The sequence below is a fragment of the Bubalus kerabau genome, chromosome 4 (genome assembly GCF_029407905.1).
Source record: "Bubalus kerabau isolate K-KA32 ecotype Philippines breed swamp buffalo chromosome 4, PCC_UOA_SB_1v2, whole genome shotgun sequence".
Classification (NCBI taxonomy): domain Eukaryota; kingdom Metazoa; phylum Chordata; class Mammalia; order Artiodactyla; family Bovidae; genus Bubalus; species Bubalus kerabau.
Window position 1 is genome coordinate 14,152,518 of NC_073627.1, and position 19,183 is coordinate 14,171,700.

General features: G+C 46.7%; 2 protein-coding genes across 2 annotated transcripts in view; one reads left to right on the forward strand and one right to left on the reverse strand.

The window, feature by feature from the left end:
• The window catches only part of FOXK2 (forkhead box K2), a 53,165-nt gene that overhangs the window by 21,918 nt on the left and 12,064 nt on the right, over nucleotides 1-19,183 (forward strand). The window contains exons 2-8 of the mRNA XM_055575462.1: nucleotides 4,105-4,299; nucleotides 7,044-7,191; nucleotides 9,699-9,845; nucleotides 14,800-14,993; nucleotides 15,763-15,938; nucleotides 17,015-17,311; nucleotides 17,527-17,736. Of these exons, the coding sequence (XP_055431437.1) occupies nucleotides 4,105-4,299; nucleotides 7,044-7,191; nucleotides 9,699-9,845; nucleotides 14,800-14,993; nucleotides 15,763-15,938; nucleotides 17,015-17,311; nucleotides 17,527-17,736 (1,367 nt within the window). The remainder of the gene's footprint in view (nucleotides 1-4,104; nucleotides 4,300-7,043; nucleotides 7,192-9,698; nucleotides 9,846-14,799; nucleotides 14,994-15,762; nucleotides 15,939-17,014; nucleotides 17,312-17,526; nucleotides 17,737-19,183) is intronic.
• Nucleotides 4,407-19,183, reverse strand: part of WDR45B (WD repeat domain 45B) — a 62,620-nt gene continuing 47,843 nt past the window's right edge. The window contains exon 11 of the mRNA XM_055575465.1: nucleotides 4,407-4,476. Coding sequence (XP_055431440.1) covers nucleotides 4,422-4,476 — 55 coding nt within the window. The 3' untranslated portion in view covers nucleotides 4,407-4,421. The remainder of the gene's footprint in view (nucleotides 4,477-19,183) is intronic.

Below are 19,183 nucleotides of genomic sequence, written 5' to 3' on the forward strand. Positions count from 1 at the left end.
CAGTCCATGGGGTCGCTAAGAGTTGGGCACGACTGAGCGACTTCATTTTCACTTTTCACTTTCATGCATTGGAGAAGGAAATGGCAACCCACTCCAGTGTTCTTGCCTGGAGAATCCCGGGGATGGGGGAGCCTGGTGGGCTGCCGTCTATGGGGTCGCACACAGTCGGACATGACTGAAACGACTTAGCAGCAGCAGCAGCAGCAGTTTTAGGCATTGTGATGGTACAAAGCAGCATGAGCCATGGACAACAGCGTGCTCTTAATTTTCCAAATCAGTATAGTATCTTACAGGCTCTTAAACTCTTAGATGACCTGAGGTGCTTCATGGGAACAAGGACCAGCGTGCCCAGACGTAAACAACCTCTGGTGGTGGTATGGGGCAGATAGAGTGCTGATACCCACCTTGTTTTGTCTGCTGTTTTAATGTTTTGCTGCTCTTTTTCCTTTTGTGACACAGTTAATTAAAATTATCCCATTGTTTTTTATTTCTGACTTAGAAAAGTCAAGCAGTGGCTTTTTGCATCCCCTAAAGGGAAACAAGAATGTCTTTACTAACTGAACCCCAAAGAGAACTCAAAAAACATTTTGAAGTACTTGGCTTTGAATGTAACAAACATAGAAAAATCAGTTACAATTATAACCTGGGTACCCATAGTAATCACAATCCTGGTAAAGAAGTATGCCATTGTTAACGCAAAATGGACTGTGAACCTCCTGACGTTATCAACGTTTTATCAATCTCTGTATCCATCTACAGATGGCTTTTTTAAAAGAATTTTTGAGAAATTCTCTTTATTGAAGTATACTGCATGTACAGATAAGTGTATGCTTCATACGTGTATAGTATATCTCAATGAATTTTCACTAATAGGAACTCACTCATGTAATCAGAACCCAGATTAAAAAATAGAAAGTTACCAGACTACCTGGGTAACTTTTAATTGTGATTCATGGCTTACACACATATGAGAAGTAGTTCAGTTCAGTTCAGTCGCTCAGTCGTGTTCGACTCTTCGACCCCATGAATCGCAGCACGCCAGGCCTCCCTGTCCATCACCAACTCCCGGAGTTCACTCAGACTCACGTCCATCGAGTCGGTAATGCCATCCAGCCATCTCATTCTCTGTCGTCCCCTTCTCCTCCTGCCCCCAATCCCTCCCAGCATCAGAGTCTTTTCCAATGAGTCAACTCTTCGCATGAGGTGGCCAAAGTACTGGAGTTTCAGCTTTAGCATCATTCCTTCCAAAGAACACCCAGGGCTGATCTCCTTTGGAATGGACTGGTTGGATCTCCTTGCAGTCCAAGGGACTCTCAGGAGTCTTCTCCAACACCACAGGTCAAAAGCATCAATTCTTTGGCGCTCAGCCTTCTTCACAGTCCAACTCTCACGTCCATACATGACCACAGGAAAAACCATAGCCTTGACTAGATGGACCTTTGTTGGCAAAGTAATGTCTCTGCTTTTGAACATGCTCTCTAGGTTGGTCATAACTTTTCTTCCAAGGAAAAAATTTCATGGCTGCAGTCACCATCTGCAGTGATTTTGGAGCCCCCAAAAATAAAGTCTGCCACTGTTTCCACTGTTTCCCCATCTATTTCCCATGAAGTGATGGGACCGGATGCCATGATCTTCGTTTTCTGAATGTTGAGCTTTAAGCCAACTTTTTCACTCTCCTCTTTCACTTTCATCAAGAGGCTTTTTAGTTCCTCTTCACTTTCTGCTATAAGGGTGGTGTCATCTGCATATCTGAGGTTATTGATATTTCTCTCGGCAATCTTGATTCCAGCTTGTGTTTCTTCCAGTCCAGCGTTTCTCATGATGTACTCTGCATATCAGTTAAATAAGCAGGGGGACAATATACAGCCTTGACGTACTCCTTTTCCTATTTGGAACCAGTCTGTTGTTCCATGTCCAGTTCTAACTGTTGCTTCCTGACCTGCGTATAGGTTTCTCAAGAGGCAGGTCAGGTGATCTGGTATTCCCATCTCTTTCAGAATTTCCCACAGTTTATTGTGATCCACACAGTCAAAGGTTTTGGCATGGTCGACCAATAAAGCAGAAATAGATGTTATAAACAACAATACCATTTTCACCTGTCAGGTGGGGTTGGGGTTGGGCAGCGTCCACTGATGGCTAGGACACTCCCACATGCTGTTCGTCAGAGGTTGTTGGCAGGTGGCCTGATGGTGCTTGGTGTCGCTTTAGATGCCCTGTGTGTCCTTGGAGCCTGAGGTTTACAGATGATGCCCATGCTGAGGAGATCATTGTTGTCTTTAATTGGGGACTTCGGGAATAGGATACAAAGGAAGGAAATCCTCCGTGTGATGGTGCTCGCCCTGAAGGCAGCACTCAGTCCGTCTGTGCAATGGACCCTATGGGTGGTGACACTGAGGGAACGCACACGCCGAGGACCAGCGTGGAGTGTGTGGTCCTATCTTATGAAAAGCAGACATGAACCTCTGGGGACATGGAGGTGCCCAGTCCCATTCTCATATTCCTGTGCTGGAATTACGCACAGGGCTGTGTTGCTTCCACGGCGTGTGGAGGACAGGCGGGTGCGTGTGCTGCTCCGCTGGTCTGGGCTGGGCCTCTGTGAGTTCCTGGGTGACAGTGAAACAAGCAGCACAGTGGATGGTGAATGTCCAACTGTAGGAAAAGCAAGTACTGACATCTTACCGTGAGGCTGAAGGTAGTTTGGTTTTTTGATAAACATTTGAATGTGAGAAGTATCTGACTTAATCCTCATGGCGCTCGCGGAGGGAGATGCTGTCATCTGTTCTGTGGATGAGGAAACAAGCATAGCCAGGTAACTGCTCTGCAGGATCGGAAGCCCTTGTGCTGGTGAAAATGCTTGTTCTAACAGCCGGCCTTCTTGGTGAGCAGGGACCATCGCCTGAGGGTGGGGCTCAGGAGCTGCCTAGGGGAGGAGAGGGAGGAAACTGCCTCACTCTTATCACTGTTACCTGTGTTGTATTACAAGTTAAGGCCAGTAAGAGTCTTAATGCCCTTCTTTTCTAGGCCTGGAGTTGATTATTCGAATCTCATGTTAGCATCAAAGAGGCAGTTGTGGGCTTACCATTTGTTCATTTACTCATGTGATTTGCTTATTTTAATTACATTTCTAATGTATAAAATGGGGCACTTTTTCACTAATTCAACAAATGTGTACTGAGGCCCTTCTCTGCATTTGTCAAGGTCTCTTCTGGTCTCTGGATTATAGCAGGGAACCCTGCAGGCAAAGACTTTGTTCCAATGGAGCTTGTATCCTACTGGGTGACAACAAGCAGAAATGGGGTAACATAGAGTCATGTGGCCAGAGTGAAATGAACAAGGCAGCAAGGGCAGGGTGCAGGGCGATCAGGAGACCCTTGGATAGGTGACTGAGGGGTCGAAGGGGGCCCCTGGGTAGTGATCGAGGGGAAGAGCAGACAAGAGGCTGCGATGTGGGGTCTGACCCAGAGTGGGGTGGGGTCCCTGGACCTCATGTGAGAAGGACCTCAAGAGAGAAAGGGCTGTGCCTGAGTGCAGGAGAATCAGAGGCTGGCTTTTTTCTGTCTTTGAACACCACATGCAGATCTTGGCTGCAGACAGACCAGGGTGGGAACCTAAGAGAAGGGCTGGGCAGGAGATGTCCTCGGAGGTCGGCAGCAGGTGAAAGGTGGACCTGGGGCTCCTCCTTCTCATGATGGGGCCGTCCATGCCCTGTGGGTGAGCAGCATTCCTGCCTGGCCTTCCCCACTCCGTGCCTAGGGCTCGTCTCCCGATCCTGAGCCTGTCTCATTCCCTGCCTGGTGCAGATTAAGTGGTATTTGAGTCATTTTTGAATCTGCTCTACCATTTCTTCCCCTGGTGGGCTGGTCTAAATGAGGGTTTTGCTTCCTAGTGTTTTTAAGTCATGAGACGATGTCTCCTTGTGGCGTCACGCGTTAAGCAACTTGTAACACTTGAGGTGAGGTTGAAAAGGGCTTCTCACTGACTCTTCAACACAAGTCGAGGCTCCAGTATGTTTGGGGACATGTGGGCTCTGTCCCCTGCTGTGGGTTGGGCATCTTGCCCCGCCGCTTGGCAGACAGGTGCTGACAGTTGGCTTTTCTTTTTTAGGTGCACGTTCAGGTTTCCGAGCACAAACATCAAGATCACGTTCACTGCCCTGTCCAGCGAGAAGAGGGAGAAACAGGAGGCGCCCGAGTCCCCGGTGAAGCCTGTGCAGGCTCACATCTCACCGCTGACCATCAACATTCCAGACACCATGGCCCACCTCATCAGCCCCCTCCCTTCCCCCACAGGAACCATCAGGTATACAGCAGCTTCCATAGGGGATGGGGGTCCCCGTAGCGTCAGGGTATGCGTGTGGGCACGACACTGTCCAAGTTTCAGTCCTTGCCTCTGGCTCTGGGACATTCAGAAGCCGTCATGCATCACAGTAGTGGACAGCAGTGCATAGTGACCATGCCTTCCTTCCCAGGCGCTGACCTGCACGGAGAGAGAGATGTTGAGGGCACTTAAAATATCGTTCAGTTTCTGAACACTACTTACTCTTGGTTTCTTGCATGTGAAATGCAGTTCCCAAATGTTCCTGGTTTTCACTTGTGGAATCATTTGAGTGTAAGTTTAGGGATAGGTGATTTGTGGTATTAGTCTAAAGTGTGAGTCATGTTTTCAGTTGCATTTTGGTTTGATACCAAGAGTATCTTGGTTTGCTACAACTTAATGTAAATTCTGATCACTTATAGTTTGGTTTTCTGAGTTTGACCTCAGTAAGGTGACAAACTTGTGTTTGTCCTAATGTTTCAAGAGTGTTGGGAAGTAGAGAATGGTGCCTTCCGGGCCTACTCTTCACCACGGAATCCAGTGCAAGATGTTTACGTTGTGCTGAGCTTTCAGGGGGCAGTAGTTGAGGAATCACCCAGGACCTGCAGATGAGACCCTGGGATAAGGCTCAGATGGTCAGTCTTCTTCTGTTCGGTTAGAAGGGTGAAGTATATGTATTTAGGCATCTTCTTCAATGTGAGTAGTGTTAGACTTAGGTGCAGACGAACACACTTGCTTCTCTTGCGAGCCTAGCTCCTGCTGCCCACAGGGCCTGGCTGGGAGGCAGAGAAGACATTGTTTGCCTTGTCCACTGTGGCTGACCCCACATGTAGCTGAGTGGGGAGGGTACAGAGGGAACGCTGCAGCTCTGGGTTGTAGCTTTCAGTCCAACACTTCTGTTTCTTTTCTTAAAAACCAGCATAGACAGAAAGGTATCCCTCTGGAAAGGCCTCTGGAGGGAGTGTCAGGTAGACTGGCTGCTTGGCTCCGTGTGAGCGCAGCTGCTGTTGGTCGGGCCCCTTCTCTGCCCCCTGCCATGGCCGCTCTGCTGAGGATGCTGCCTCTGTCTCGCCCACTTGGTTGAATTTGTCTCTGTGTGACTAGATGGATCAGGTAGTAAGTGTGGCAGTGAGTAGGCAAATAACAGCAGCTATGTGGCCAGATTTTTATTCAGCATTGCATGAAAAATGTGCAGAATTCACGGAGGAAGAGGAGAACACCCCTGTGTACCCACATGGGACAGCGGCCCACAGTGGAAGCAGCAGCCTTGAGGTCAGGCCACTGACACACTGCCCATAGGTGCTCAAGCAACCGGAGGTTGTTGGAAACCTCAGAATTTGGATCAGCTCCTGACCCAACCTCTCCTCACCTCCTGGCCTGTCTTTTTTTTTTTTTTTTTTTTTTTTAAGCCAGTCAAATTTAGCAGTGGGGGGTTGTATACCAACTTTAGTGACACTAACGTTAATAAGTTCTGGTAACCCACTACCATCGGACCAGCCTGGCCTGTCTTCATCGTGTATTCCTTGCTCATCTTCACCCCACGACCCTCCACCAGCATTGAGCAGCACGGCGTCTCTGCTGCTGAGATGACTTATGGGGGAACCCACCACCACCCAGCCAGGGGGACAAGTCACCTGCCCCACGCTGACCCTTCTGAAGTGCTAGCTAGTTTTAAAATCATAGAGCGAGAGTTCCGTGCTTGTGGTTCTGCCGTCTGTCTTGTTCCTCTCTCTCCAGTGCTTTGAGTTGTTGCTGGAGTGCAGTAAGCTCTTGTTTCGAGGGTGAGTGCAGACACTGGCGGTGCGCACTCCTGGTAGAGGCCAGTAGTGCTTCAGAGGCACCGCGTAGTAGTGTGCTGCTCCACCTTCTGGCCCATTCCTTTCCAGTTCAGTTTTCAGAGGTAACTACTGTTTCTTAAGTATTTTTTCCAGAAATTTCTTAAACATTTTAAATACTTATTTTTTATCCAAAATACAAATGAGAGCTAAACATATATACTGTTCTATAACTTACTGGATTTTTAAAACAATCTTTTCTTGGCATCCTTCCATTTCAGTAGCTTGTTCTGTCTGTAAAGTATAATAATACTGTACAGAAAAGGGAGCATAAATTAAATACGTAACTTGGTGAATTTACAAATGAAATGTCTTCTAATCAGCAAAGATCAAAAATCAAAACATTCTCAGTGTCATGGGCCAGCCCTACCTCATGACAAAAAAAAGTGCGTATTAAAAAGCGGGTTTCTCTTTCTGATTTCTGTGTTTCCTGTGAGCCCCGCACAGCCTGCCTGCGTGTGTATCTGTGTCCACCGCCTCCTTCCCTCTTTGTGTGTCCTGTCTTCAGCCTGGCTTCTGTTCCCTTCTCTCCAAATTTCCCTTGACCTTTTGGAAGCCATTGTCCTTCGCTGCTGCCTGTCCTCAGCTCCTTGGTGGAGGGGGACGAGCAGAGTGGTGCTCTCTGCTCCTCTTCCAGGCTGAGCCCGAGAGCCATCATGTATGGCTCTGTGTCCTTGGTAAGTTCCTAAGATGATATGTATGGAAGCAAATACCTGATTTCTTAGAGTGATCTTAAATTTCACAAAGATTAATGAGTCCATTTTTCCAGTGAAAATACTGAAGTTCTCTTACTTTTAAATTTTGTTTTCCTTGAAATAAGAGCCAGTTACCGAAATACGGTGTGAGGTATGTTCTATAATAGACTGATAGGAACAACCTTTTTTTTGTTCACAGTGCTGCGAACTCCTGTCCTTCTAGCCCCCGGGGAGCAGGGTCTTCAGGGTACAAAATGGGCCGTGTGATACCATCTGACCTCAATTTAATGGCCGACAACTCACAGCCGGAAAACGAGAAGGAAGCTTCAGGTGGAGATAGCCCAAAGGTAAATAAATGTTTCATAGCTTTGAAACAGAACCCAGGGCCTGTTGGGCAGCAGCTATCTTCACCTACATGTCAAGGAACACCCGCCCAGGGCCTTTTGAGAAGTGCCCGTCTGCGTGGGTGCAGGTGATTGCTGAGTGTGTTCAGTGCTGGGCTCTCAGAGATGCACTCTTTTGATCATTCAGCCCTGGGCCATCCTCGATGGCAGCCGTGGGCCCAGGTGCTAAGAGTTTGAACCCTTGGTCCTCATGGGGGTCAAGTGCCTGGTGTCCTAGGAGACGGTTCTTGGGGTTCAATAGGGCTGTCCCAAATGCTGAAGGTTGCGCATGTGCATGTCTGAACATGTGTGCGCACACATATGTACACGAACACACACCTTGGGGAGGACATGTCAGTCCCTTTTGGATGATAATTACTGGATGACTTACGGTAGGACCCTGCCTATTTCTATTCTTTGCCCCAGTAATGCCCCTTCTAGGACTTCATTTAAGGGAGATGGACAGAAAAATCAAACTAAAGTTCAGACAAAACAGAAAATTGGAAACAACCTAAATGCCCCTAAATGAAGGAAGGTTGATTAAGTAAGGGGATCTCATATGATACAGTTACTGATACAAAAGTGCTCTTGGTAGAACGCTAAGTGAAAAAAGAGAAGAAAACCAGACATAGTGTTACTTTAAGTCTGCATTTACATAAAATGGGGTCTACTCGTGTAGTAGGACAGGTCACACCCATGGGAATGGCTGTGTCGTGCCTGTGCGCCATCTGTCCACAGCAGCCAGGAGCCTCTCACACAGGGTACTGGGCAGGCGCAGACGCAGGGGCGCTCTCTGTATGATCCATTCTTGTCCATTTCCCTGTTTAAAATCAGGCAAAACTAAGTTGTATTGTTTTCAGATAACATTCTTAGGTGGTAAAACTTAAGTCACAGCTGGGTTCTGATTAGTACAGAATGTCAGGAAAAGTGGTGGCCTTCTGGGAGGTTGACGGGGGGGGGCCGGGGCATGAGGAAGCTTCTGGGATGTGGGCTGTGTTCTCTCTTTACCTAGCATTGGTTGTACTGTTGGTCACTTTAGAAAAATTTGTTTTCGGCTGATACGGATATATTGTGAGCTTTCCTGCCTATTACAATTTTTCTTTTTAATGGAAATGTATAGAAGAAAGATAAAAAAAGAAACCCACACATCAGCATAAGCACAGTGAGGAAGGCTTTATGCTCTTACCTGGTAGGACTCCAACTCAGTCGTTCCACCATCCCTGTCCTGTAACTCAGGGTGAGCTCATTCAGAGGACAGACAGGGCAGTGGCTGACCCAAGTGCTCAGGAAATGTCAGCTATTTGCAAGTGAGGTGCTGGGTGATTCAGTCTCTTTGTGCAGAGAACATCCTCCACCAGCTGTCAGGACTGAGCTTAGCCTGTGCCAGTGAAGCCTGCGTCCCCTTCTTTGGCTCTTTGCCTTCCTTCCTTGCCCATGCCGCAGTCCTGCCTGTCTGCCTTTATTGTGTTTATCTCTAAACAAAATCTAAATTGTTCATTTCTTAACCTCATATAAGGAGTATCATCTTGAATGTATTGTTTTGCAGTTTACTGTTTGCATTCAATGTTATGCTTTGTTGATATTTGGAGTTCACAGTCAGAGAGAGGTACACCCTTTCCCCAGTGGGCTTGTGCATGTGTATGCGGTTCGGAGTTGTCCCAATGGCAAAGAGCCCCGGTGTGTCTAAGTACGCTGGGACCAGGAGTGCCAGCATCCTGCGCTGTGCATGGCAGCCCTGCACACCTGAGCAGTGCTGCCCGGATGCCTTGGACCCCGGTGTAGGAACCCTGAGTCTGGCTCCTGGTACTCTTGTCTGCTTGGGTTTTCTTACAAGAGGCACTCCTTGATGGACTTTTGGCGATTCTGAGTGGACATCACTCTCCTGCTTTGGTGTTCAGCGCTCTTGCCCCATCTCCTTGTGTGCATGAGAACCCCCACCAGGGCCTGGGAGATATGCCAGCTCACCCCACCCCTTGCCACCACTGGCCTGGCCCAGCTCTTCACCTGACCATGAGATCAACATGATGAGCCTATGACATGGATCAGCATGCATGCTCTGGACTCTACTGAGGTCCAGAAGTTCTACTGAGCTTTTCTCATTTTCTTATTCTTTTTGTTTTTGCTCTTTGGACTTTTTACTTACGTGGTTTTAATGTTCTTTTTTATACTGTTCTACATGTCTTCATTTGTTTCCTCCAAATTTTCCAAATGCTTTCCCATCATATTATATCCTCCACCACCACCACCACCCCACCCCACACACACACAGCCAAACCCAGTCCCTGGGCAATGACAATACAGAGTCCTAGCCACTGGACAGCCAGGGAATTCTCCCCATCATATATTACTTTCATAGGAAGGAAGACAAGTATTATAGAAATGCTTAAAAATGTCAAGAATCCTGAACTTAAGTAAGTTTAGTAAAAATTTTACTTCAATATTCTTTTTTTTTTTTTTTTACTTTAATACAGGATGATTCAAAGCCACCTTATTCCTATGCACAATTAATTGTACAAGCGATTACAATGGCTCCTGATAAACAACTCACCCTAAATGGAATTTATACGCACATCACAAAAAACTATCCCTACTACAGGACTGCGGACAAGGGCTGGCAGGTAAATCCTTTTCAGTTTGTTATTAAATGTTTCTGTTACATGTCTTGTATATGCTGGTTGACAGCTGAGAGGGGCGTGGAGTGGCTGTGTATGTAGCTGGGGCGTAGGTAACATGAGATGAGTGAGGGTCTCTGGTGCTGAGGGAGCAGGAGTGTCAGAGGCCCGCTGTTGCCATGCTCTTTCTGACCTTCTTAGCACATGGTAGAAGGAATAGTGGCTCTGAGGAAGCCTCAGCCCTATTGCTTGCTGTCATGGTCTTCATGGATGGAAAAGGCATGGGTCGTTGGAGATGTTTCTCTTGGACCAGTGAGGGAGGGAGAGTTAAAAATCCTGCCCATCCTTTACTTTGGTGGTCTTCTGTCTTCCTCATTGACTTCTGAAGACATACATAGCTTTTTGAATTTTTCACAGAGATGGTTTTCAAACTGTTACTGAGGAGCCCTTTCTTCAAAAGATGGCTCCTCCAGGTAGCCAGTACACAGAACATGAACACAGTGCTCCTCAGCTGGGGCGCCTGCCTGCTGGTTGACTTGCACTCACAGCCTATTCCCAGGCTGTCTGTGAATCTGGGTCTCCTCAGAGGACATTTGGAAGTCAGTGCATAGTATTTCCATTGTTTAGCTTTTTAATTTAGTTTTTCAACCTCTGCCTCATATATGTTTTTCCTCCTTGTGTGTGTGTGTGTGTGTGTGTGTGTGTAGACATTTACTAGGCAGTTAGTAGAGCCTCACTAATTCAGACAGTATAAGAAAGGGTAAGTTTGAAGTGTTGAACAGTAAAAGCATATCAAAAGAGAGAAAAAATATACATTTACAAATTTTGAATTCATTAAGTAATCAGGAATGGCCACAGAATTCCTTCGAGTCTTAATGAGTACATGATTCTTTGACAAGTACATCTGTTGACCCATAACCACAATCAAGTAATATGGCCAAGGGGTTGGGGGGTGAGCTATTTTCTGTTTAATGGAGGGTAAAGACTTTTTTCTTCTATCTGCAGATCTATAAACATGTTATGATAAAAATCTGGACTATTTTCCTTTGTAAAGGGTCTTTGGTCTGTAAAGGCTACTCCCCTGGGCTGGAGCATCTGTGTCCTGCCCGCCTTCCTGTTCACAGCCGGGTGGCATTTCCTAGCTGGCCATGAAGGAAATGCTGGCTCGGGAAAAACACTTGCATATTCAGCTACCTGGCAGGTCCCTTAAGATGATGTACAATTAGTCCCAACAGTATTTACTACCATATTTTAATCTGCAACAATGAGGTTGTGCTTCTAAGAAAATGTAAAACAAACGAAGCAGAGGCAGACAATAGTCTGTGTCCATGGAACACAGCTTCCTGTGCACAGGCAGGTGAGGTCTCACATAGTGTCTTCAGTGAGTTCCATGCAGCTCACTGTGTGTAGAATTTTGATAATTTGAAATGCCAGTGAGCTGGGCTGTAATGGGAGTGTTTCTGAAAAACCTGGCCAGACTTCCAACATTCTGTTTCCCTCCTGGTTGTATTTCCTGTGCTTTGTAGCATCCATTTATGCGAGAACTGATACTGTGCATCACAAGGTTTTCTTGTTAAAGGCTGAAGGGCAACCTATTCCTGGCCTTAGTCTACTGGGGAGTGAGTCAGGTCAGGAGGGGCTGTGGTCACAGAGAGGTGAGGCCCACGGAGGTGACCCCTAAGCACAGATTGCTGCTGGCTCCTAAATTGACTTCACAGCCTGCTTAGAACTGAGAGTTACAAACTGTCAGTAACACTTTTTATTGAAACATCTTCTTTTCTGCCCAGAAAAAGGTCATAAGGATGACTGTGCCTCTTGCCTGTGAAAGGCTGCTCCCGAGACCCTGTGCACCTGCTCCGGTTATTTCAGCAGGAAATGCCTTTTCCTGCTCCAGCCCTCTTTAGTTGATGGGCGTGCACTCAGGTTCCTGTCCTCAGCAGTCCTTGCTGTCCCCAGCAGGCCTGCTTGTGTCCTTTTCTGTCGTTGGACTCAGCTGCTCATCCTTAGGGACTGCACTTGCAGTCTCTACACAGAAGGCTCATTCCTGTTTCCTCTCTCCTAGCTGAAAACAAAGGGAGTTTTGCAGCCTTGTTTCATAAAAGACCCAGATCCTTTTTCTTTTAAGGAAAAAAAAAAAACCCAACTGTCAACCAAAACAGCGCATTTTTCAATTGGGGGTTTGCAGACTGCATCCTGCCACCCGCAGTGGGTCAGAGGCTGCAGCAGTGCTGTGCTTCTTAGCGCTTGAATCCCTCCCTCTACCTCAGTTTCTAAGATGACGTGTGTGGACTCTTCCCACTATACCAATCCTGAGCACTTAATGGAAGCCCATGGCTCCTTTATGTATTTTGCAGTCTACCCATGGCAAAGCTTTTTGATTAATCTGGAGCAAATTTGACGGTAGAGCAAGATGGTCTGAATAATGCCACTAGCTGGGGAGATGGCATATTTATCTACTTTGGTTGCCTACTTATGCCAAAATGTTTTATTTTGTTATGACTTATAAATTTACCCTACCCAGAACAGAGGTATTTGTTGTGCCTGAGAAGTTTGAGAATTCTGGTTCTCTTGGCCCCTCGAAGGATCAGAGCTGGTTTCCGAGAGTCGAGCGAGTGACTTGTGCTCACCTGCACCCTACACATTGGACTCTCCTTTAGAAAGTTCTTCCTGTAAATTTCTTTACAAGTTCTTACTACACAGAATACACACTGGCAAGTGCTCAGTGCTGAGTGGGGCTGACAGACACAAACTGCGTTCTGGGCAGGAAGGCTGGAAGCCTCGGGGAGGGCAGTACCACAGGCACAGGTGACCGGCCCTGCGCCCTTCCCTCCTCAGCTGGGTTCCGGGAAGCAGTCTCTACTGGGGAGAATTTGGAGGAAAGAGTATGTGCAAAGTATTGCAGATCTTTTCTTCATATTTAGTTTTAAATAATAGCCCACCTTTTCTCTGAATACTTCATAACAATCTGAGTCACTGGAATCAAATTAGTGTGGTCTTAATATGTGTAGCTTGATTTGATTAAATTACGAAGGCCTTTACTTATCTTAGAAATACAATTTCTGTGTATGTGTCAAATATTTCTTAATACCTCATCATATTTTCTTTCTAGAGTCTTGTTGGCTGGAGAATCACAGGTGACCATTAATTGGGCTCATTTGTCAGTGGGATTGTTGTCAGAGTGGAGAATTTAGGCCCTCTTTTGATGGTGCAGACTGGGTTCAGAACAGAAAATAACAACTCCCTGACCTAAGAACTGACCATACAGCTTGTGGTGGTGTGAGGGGTAACAGCCACTGTGTTGCTGACCTGGTCCTGACCTTTGTCAGTGAGTAGAAGCCCTTGCACCGCAACCCCTGAAGCAGCGTTTCCTGCCTTCAGATTCCCACCGTGCTAACCTCCCTTTCTCCCCCTAACAACATGGACGTGAACCTGCTTCCCAGTCAGCGCAGTTCCCGCCTTCACACGGGTCTCAGCTCCGCCCTCGTCACGTGTCACCCAGCGCAGTGGCTAGGCAGTCACTTCTGAGCTCCTGTCTGAGTGCCGGCTTCCCGTGGTGCAGTCCAGAACTCTGGACCCTCAAGTCCAGCTCACAGTGCGAGTGTCCTCCACTCATTTTCTGGGCTGGCTTTTCTCAGTCTTTTTTCTTAGGATCTGCCTTCTACTCCACACTCGAAAGGTCTGAGTGCAGACAGAGGATTGCCTTCTCTGTCTTGATGGGGACACCAATAATAGATTTGATTTTTGGAGGGATTTGTCAGTAGGTCTTGGTTGATTATCAGCCAGACTCTGTAATAAAACATCATAGCAAGTATCTTTGTGGTTATGGAAATATTCTGAATCTAATATAATACATCTCCTTATAAACAGTCTCACAAATCAGACACAGCCTAGCCTGTCCCTTCATCTTGCCAATGAGATGACTGACGTCCATAGGTGTTGGTGGTTTGTTGTGGCCTGTGACTGGTGTGGTTCTTGAATAGTCCCTTAGATTGGTTGCAAAGTAGTATTTGACTTATTTGGATTTCTGAGCCACCTCTGGCAATTCAGAATTTTAGGTTATGGCTGGCAGTTCTCGTAGAAAGTTAATTGGAGAACTTAGAAATAACTTTTTGATAACCCAGAATTTTAGTTTGAGTTGAAATTTTAATAATTTAATCTATTAATTTTCAACTTAAACACTAATGTAAGTGCACAAAATGATCTGAATGCATGACTTCCATCCAGCTTTTCCTGAGCTTTTGGAGGTCTCCAATTTGGGTGCAGCAGAGAGGTCTCCTCAAGTCATGCGTAAACTGTGAGCTGAGTTTTTTGTAATAGAAGAATGGACTTAGGAATTGAGAAAGTTTCTCCATGTGCTTCATGAGATTATTTTGCGGATCAAAGTATATGGAAGTTCTTTGACTGGAAGATGGTGTCAATAATATTTCTCAAACTTTGGCTCATTTTTTTTCTCCTTTGCTGGTTTGCCAAATACCTTATAGCGGATTAATTCATTTTAAAAGCTGTGATGGATTCTATAAGTTAATTTTGTACTGATAAAAAAAAATATTTTAAAGGGATGGCTGTTCTCGACACTGTTCATATATCTCCAAAAGGAGAGAGGTCACAGTGATGGCCCTTGATTTCCTACCTGGTAAAAAGGTAGAAGTTGATGCTTTTCCCATTGGAAGTAGCCTCTTTTCGTGTGGTATAGATTTCTCTCCCCTTCTCCATGCCCCAGTTCCCTTCCTTGCCTGCCGGTGCCCACCCTGCCATGCTGTTGACAGTGCCCCATGTCCTTTGTAGAAGCTGCCTGGCAGCCTCTGAGTGGTCATGCCCACAGCTCCTCCTGCACTTCGGGGAGGGCCGGTTTCTTCCAGCACAAAGCTACAGGACCTTTTCAGGGCACTAAAACTGGGGCACACTTTTATTTCTCAGCAAAGAAATATATGAATTCTACGTATTTTTTTATGTTTCATAGAATTCAATTCGCCACAATCTCTCTCTGAATCGTTATTTCATCAAAGTACCACGTTCCCAGGAAGAACCAGGCAAAGGCTCATTCTGGAGGATAGATCCTGCCTCTGAAAGCAAATTAATAGAGCAGGCTTTTAGGAAAAGACGGCCTAGGGGCGTGCCTTGCTTTAGAACCCCTCTGGGACCGCTCTCGTCTAGGTAAGGAAAAAAGACAAACAAAAAGACCTCTCTTAATGGTCAGTGGATTTACCTTTGATGTATTGGTAAATTTTCCTTTTGAAAATGAAGGAATTACCAAATGCATTATGATTAAATGTTGGGCTGGGGATTTGGGAAAAAAAAGAAGTGTTGGATGCCTCTTATGTATTTTTGTTTCTAGTGCTAAAACAATTCAGATTATAAAGTTTTATTTAAATTGTATTCTTGTGTAGCATTGTTGCTTCATTGAATGAATATTGTCAGTATGATGAGTCGGCAATATGACGATGCCATGTTGATAGTTTCTTCCTTTTCCTTGGCATGTGAGAAGCTCTTTAAAGCTACATCTTTGCTGTTTCATTTTTAGCTTCATTAATAGTTACTCTGCGTTTTTAAATGAGAAAAGAAATGACTATAATGTAAGCCTTGAGACCCAGCCAGCTGCACTTACAGGCTGCCGGCTCCTGCTGCCTGGCTGTGGGTGGGAGCTGCTTAGAGAGGCAGCCAGTCCTGCCCCACGCTGCATGGCCCATGCTGGGCGTGGAGCAGCAGCGTCCTGCACACGGTGGCTCTGTCCCAGCCGTGCCAGCCTTGTTGAGTGTCTGTCTCGGGTCACAGGCGTCACACAGAAAGTAAGACTTAACAACTGTAGTTGGTTGGCAGAAGACAAATGACACCCCTTTTTGCAATATACACTTACTAAAAACAACAGGGCAGCTTAATGAGTGCTTTATCGTAAAAATCCATTGTCTTCTTTTTGGTCGTACAGAAGTGCTCCAGCCTCTCCCAATCATGCTGGAGTGCTGTCTGCTCACTCCAGTGGTGCCCAGACCCCTGAGAGCCTGTCCAGGGAAGGTTCACCAGCCCCTCTGGAGCCCGAGCCTGGTGCCTCACAGCCCAAACTCGCTGTCATCCAGGAGGCGCGGTTTGCCCAGAGTGCGCCAGGTAAGATGTGCAGAGGGCAGGTGTGGTGGGAGAGGGATGGTCAGATGAGCATGTGAGCCAGAGGCCTTGGAGCCTTTGAACCTTGTGCCTGATAGGCTCTGAAAAGCTAACTGCACCATGTTTTTTTTTTTTTTTTCTAATCAGTTAACATTCTTTTGTGACTTTTATGTGTAGGTACCTGAAGAATTTTAGAATTAACCTGTTTCTCAATTGTTTCATCATTCATAAGTCTATGAAAAAGAATTCCCTCAAAAAGAAATAACATAAATTAGACAAAGTAGACACTGTCAGGAAATAAATGTCTATTTAGTAGGTAGGTGAATATTTGTCATAACGTGGAATAAAAATGTGTGCCCTGAGGAATTAAAAAAAAGTAGTGTGAAAATGTGTTCAAGGTAATTCTGTTATGGTTCCTACTTGGTTGGCAAAATGTGCATTTTGATATTTTGGAGTTCCTGGCCATGCTGGCAACAACCCCTGCCAGCCCCCATCTGTAGTTCCTGCTGCTGGAGCCCAAATGCCCAAACCAGAAAGAGCAGAGGCTGGCAGAGCTGCTGGTGGACAGCTCTCTCTCCATGCTTCCTGCTTCTCCACACCTGTCATAAGATGGAGACTTCGATACCAGGGAGCATGGCCCCCTCCTTCAGGCCTCATTGGGCAGCTCCTTCCCATATCCTGTGTTGATGTTTTCTTTTTCATGAGGAGAGAACTGTGGGAAGAAGTGTTGTAAGAAATCTGAACAGGGATATCCCTGGCGGTCCCGGGGTTAAGACTCCACACTTCCACTGCAGGGAGCATGGGTTTGATCACTGGTTGGGGAACTAAGATCCCTCATGCCATAAGGTGTGGCCAAAAAAAAGAAAATCTGAACAAAGCAGAGATTGTGTTTTTAGCAGTTAGATATATATTAACTATCCCCATTAAATATGTCATTTCTTTCATTGTGAACGACTGCATTATTACCCGATGAAAGGGGCCACCTCCTGTTTTCTTAAATCAGCCTGTAGGTTGCGACTGAGGGGTCAGTTAGTTGGTTCAGGATACCTGAGCCTCACCTCCGCTCCCGTCCTCGGCAGGTTCACCTCTGTCTAGTCAGCCCGTCTTAATCGCCGTGCAGCGACCACTGCCACCGACGATCAAGCCTGTCACCTACACTGTCGCCGCCCCTGTGACGACCTCGACTTCCCAGCAGCCCGTGGTGCAGACAGTTCATGTCGTCCACCAGATCCCAGCGGTGTCCGTCACCAGCGTGGCTGGACTGGCCCCAGCAAACACATACACCGTCGCAGGGCAGGCTGTGGTCACTCAGGCAGCTGTGCTGGCCCCCCCGAAGGCGGAGCCACAAGAGAATGGAGACCACAGAGAAGTAAAAGGTGAGCCGCAGCAGCAGTCACTTTGGGCAGTTTTTCAAGCTTTTAAAAACCTGCCAGCCTTGTCCACCTGAGCCTTTGCTAACATGTTACGTAACGTTATGCTGGAGCAGGGATGTTTGCCACCTGGTTTGCTTTACTTTAAATTAGTGAGAGTTCTGTAAGCTACCCAGTAATATTAGTTAATTTCATTTTTTTTCTCTTTTCTTTGAATTTAGTGAAAGTAGAACCTATTCCTGCGATTAGCCATGCCACATTAGGTGCTGCTGGCCGGATCATTCAGACGTCACAGACCACCCCTGTCCAGACGGTCACCATAGTGCAGCAGGCACCTCTAGGTCAGCACCAGCTTCCAATAAAAACTGTAACACAAAATGGGACTCACGTGGTGCCAATCCCCGCCGCTGTCCACGGCCAGGTGAACAATGGTAAGCAGTGTCCTCCGCGGGTAACTGGGTGCCAATACCGTGAGTGCAGGTCCACTGCTTTCCTTTTATGAAGCGTGGTGTTCAAAGTTTTTGTTCTATTACAGTCTCATTTTTATTTTTTCTGAAGAAATGTTTGCATTTCTAAACTATTGGAAACGGAATAGGAAGTAGCTGGGAAGTAGCTGGGGGAATTGGCTCCCATGTAATTCCCATTGGAGGAGCTATCTGAAGAGGAAAGCATTTCTAAGTACCTAGAGAGATGAAAACACTCCCGCCTTTCGTAGCCATCTAGGTGTGGCCTGGAAACAGCCTGGCAGCTGGACGGTGAACCCTGACTTCGTGCTGCCCCTGGGGGCGTCCCAGCTGACTCCAGAGGCAGTGCCCTCCCCTGGGGCAGGGGCTGCTTGAGAGTATCTGAGGGCGGAAGACGGTCTGCTGTGCTCTTTGTTCTGAAGGCCCTCAGGAGCCCTGTTGACATGGCTCCCCATGGATGTTCTGACATAGATGAGTTTAAGGGAGCTTGGCTTTTAAATCAGAAACAGAGAACTTCCTTCCATCCAGTTCCACGGAGCACTGTGAAGGGTAGGAGTCCGGCTGGCTATTGAGTCAACTCAAGATTTGTGGGTCCTTGGAGCTTGTGTTCAGACATCTTAGCAGTGGGTTTTCACTCAGGTGTGTGCAGTGTGTGCTGTCCACAGTGTGGGCTGCTGTGATTCAGCTGCAGGACCTCAAGCAGTAGAATCAGAAGCTATTGGCTCAAACTAGCTCTCTGTGCCCAGAGATAGTTTCTCTGAAAGAGGGTGGGGAACAGAAGGCTTGATTGTGTTGACCTCTGAATCCTTACTGAGTGAGCTATTAAGGGATGGAGACCTGGGACACCTCATGTGATTCCACTTGCCCCTGCTCCTCCCTGAATTTAATAGAGATCTGTAGGCAGGTCTCTATTGTAACATTACAGACAAGATCTGTAATGTTTTCTAGAGAAGATTAACCACTGAGAGTTTTTTGTTTTAAAGTAATAGATAACATGCCACCTGTGGATAAATTGGGAAATTTGCAACCAGTTGCCCATTTAAAATGCTTTCTTCCTCAAGCCATGTGTCTCCTAAGTAAGAGTTGCTCAGGCCTCATTTTTCTTGGCTCTGTGAGTAACTTCATTGTCACAGGTGGTTCAGATGTGGCAGACCTGGTGACCCTTGGCGTGGCTGGGAGCAGATGGTGTTGAGGTGGACGGTCCGTTTCTGGTCTGAGCTGTTCCTCTCTGTTTTAAGTCATGAAGACATGGTGTGGGCCAGTGATTCCCAGACATCATGTGCCTTAGAATCACTCAAGGGCTCTGTCCCAGAGTCCCCAGTTGAGCAGATCTGGCCTGGGGCTCAAGAATGTACATTTCTCATGCGTTCCAGACCTTCCAAGAAGGACTGCACGTCAGGAACCTTTTATGTCT